General features: G+C 37.7%; 1 protein-coding gene across 1 annotated transcript; it reads right to left on the bottom strand.

Moving 5' to 3' along the window:
* Positions 1–996, bottom strand: LOC102611094 (polyubiquitin 11). Its single transcript, XM_006480571.4, has one exon. It carries the CDS (start codon positions 826–828, stop codon positions 136–138), a length of 693 nt encoding a protein of 230 aa, XP_006480634.1. The 5' UTR covers positions 829–996; the 3' UTR covers positions 1–135.
* Positions 997–2,834: the final 1,838 nt, after the last annotated feature.

The following is a 2,834-nucleotide window of genomic DNA, read 5'->3' as shown; positions in this document are numbered from 1 at the left end:
TTTATTTAAACAAAGAGAAATTTATTCATAGATTTGTTTAACAAAAGACAGATTTAAGAGAACGACCGTTATAACAATAAGCAAATACTAAAATCTTGCTGTGAGCAGACAAACACAGACAGAACTCAAAATAGCTCAGAATTGACCACCACGAAGACGGAGGACAAGATGGAGGGTGGACTCCTTTTGAATGTTATAATCAGCTAAATTACGGCCATCCTCAAGCTGCTTCCCAGCAAAGATGAGCCTCTGCTGATCAGGTGGAATCCCTTCCTTATCCTGAATCTTAGCCTTGACATTGTCAATGGTATCAGAACTCTCCACCTCCAGGGTAATTGTTTTCCCAGTAAGAGTCTTGACGAAAATCTGCATACCGCCCCTCAGACGCAACACCAGATGAAGAGTCGACTCCTTCTGAATGTTGTAATCCGCAAGCGTCCTTCCATCCTCCAGCTGCTTCCCAGCAAAGATCAGGCGCTGCTGATCAGGTGGGATCCCTTCTTTATCCTGGATTTTTGCCTTGACGTTGTCAATGGTGTCAGAGCTCTCGACTTCCAGAGTGATCGTCTTTCCCGTCAGGGTTTTGACGAAGATCTGCATTCCACCACGAAGCCTGAGTACAAGATGCAAAGTGGATTCTTTTTGAATGTTGTAATCGGCCAAAGTGCGGCCGTCTTCGAGTTGCTTCCCGGCAAAGATGAGACGCTGCTGGTCCGGCGGAATTCCCTCCTTGTCCTGGATCTTGGCCTTGACGTTGTCGATTGTGTCGGAGCTCTCCACTTCGAGGGTGATTGTCTTGCCGGTGAGGGTTTTCACAAATATCTGCATCTTCACAAAGTTTGTTTCTTTTCCTGTGAGCGAAAGAAAAATAGATGTTCTTGGAATGTAATTAAGAAAGAGGCTAAGCAGTCAATAGAAATAGAAAAACTGACGTGAGGAGTGAAGGCCGGCCTAGGGGCTTGTGTTTAAATAGAAGATAAAGCCGACCGTATTAGGGAATTCTTAATCCTGATTGGATTCGAGTTGGTCAATTTAAGTCGTGGAATTGGACGTTTCGTCATCACCTACTCTCTTGGACGTTACGTTATCACCTAGCTACTTCTTGTTGAAGTTATGATGTGCCATCTAGAATCTTTACTTCCATCAAACTGCCTTGTTTTTAAAGGTATTAGAACGTAAGAACCGCGTCAAAGTAAACAACTTGATGCACATTTTCATCATACGTTCTAACATATCAGATCGTTTCTGACTTCTTTGTAAACAACAGAATCAACGGATCAATACTGGTTCAGACTGTATGCGCCAAAACTTCTGCGAATGAAATCGGTCCATTCAGCTGCCATAACAAAATGAAGCTTGAATCAATCCCTTGCTTCCACTGCAAGAAATCAGACTATGGAATCGTGTATTCTCTGTGAACCATGATCTGGCTGCGTGTTCTGGAATTAAACCGTACTTTTCCAATAGACATTTCTACGAGAGCATCAGAGAGTCAATTTCTTGACCTGCACTACCCTAGCTGCAACATGCATAACTGCCATAGACTACTAATTAGGCAGTTACTTCTGTTGCTCCAAAATTTGTTATCAGTGGCTGTTCAAATTAAAAAAGAAATTTATTCAGGAAAAGTGCAAGTTCAACCATTTAGGCAGCTTTAGTTATAGTACCAATTCCTTCAGATTCGTTTCCAAATCACTTAAACCTTTGCAAATTTGCCCAAAATTTTCTCAACAAGAATAAGCCTATGTTCTTGTGATCTTTATAATATAAAACTGAGAAGCAAGAAATTTGCAACTCAATTGAATAGGAAAATATAAAAAAAAAAAAATGAAGCACTAAAATATGCAGAGATGCTGTAGTTAGATGTTTGATGAAACCCAACTGAAATTTCAGACATTAGGAGAAGGGAAAATCAATCGCCAAGTTTGGTTATATAACTTCCTTCCAACACAGCTTTAATTATGCAACGTTATGTTATCAAATCAAGTCAAACACAACCATAGAAAAGCCAGCACTGGCCCTCCTCTCAACCGAATTTTCCAAGGAACGTTCCTTGACAAGTATAGTATTAATCAGACTGTGAACATAATATCATGCTTTTCTGATGCAGAGCAAGAAATTGAAGAAATCTTAATTAGATTTAAATTTATAATATTTAGGAATATTTTAATTAATTTGTATTCTACTTTAATTTGGTTTCCTATTTAGAGTTTTATTGTTTAGGCATTACTTATTTGAGTAATATTCCTAATTTAGGTATAAGTCTTATTAAAATAAGTTTTCTAATCAAATTAGGATAAGTCTCTTAGTTAGTATAAATAAGTATCTTTTGTATCTTTTGGAGCATATATGTTCGATTTCAATAATATTTTCAATTTTCAAATCTCTTTGTGAGTATTTGAGTTTAGTTAATTCTCGGTATTCTACGGAATCAACGAGTCTTAACTCCTAAATTCGCGGTATTCTTTTGAATCAACGTGAATTTAATTGTTCTTTTGTTCCGGTATTCTCTAGAATCAACGGAATATTTTGAACATTAAACTTCCGCTGCATCATTTTCTCACCCATCCCATAATCTGGACTGTCACTGAGCACGTTTGACAACTTCTAAGAATCGAGTTTCTTAGGCTGCTCAATATATATTCAAATTTTCAGTTTTCATTTTTTTTGTATATGTCCGACAGACGAACAATTTTTTGTTCAGTTTCTTTGATCTTTCTTTTTCCTCGTATTTGTGGTATGCTGCCACACTTGGTTTTCTTTAGTCTTCTCATGAACCAGCTGTTCCAGTCTTGACTGCAAAGGACAGAATTTTAATAAGAAAAAATGAAACA

The sequence above is a fragment of the Citrus sinensis genome, chromosome 6 (assembly GCF_022201045.2).
Source record: "Citrus sinensis cultivar Valencia sweet orange chromosome 6, DVS_A1.0, whole genome shotgun sequence".
Lineage (NCBI taxonomy): Eukaryota > Viridiplantae > Streptophyta > Magnoliopsida > Sapindales > Rutaceae > Citrus > Citrus sinensis.
The sequence above is the reverse complement of the archived record's forward strand: the minus strand, read 5'-3'. Positions and strand labels throughout refer to the sequence as shown.

Bases quoted from the DNA above. Each gene is read 5' to 3' on its own strand.
- LOC102611094 (XM_006480571.4), bottom strand. From the start codon at position 828: ATGCAGATATTTGTGAAAACCCTCACCGGCAAGACAATCACCCTCGAA.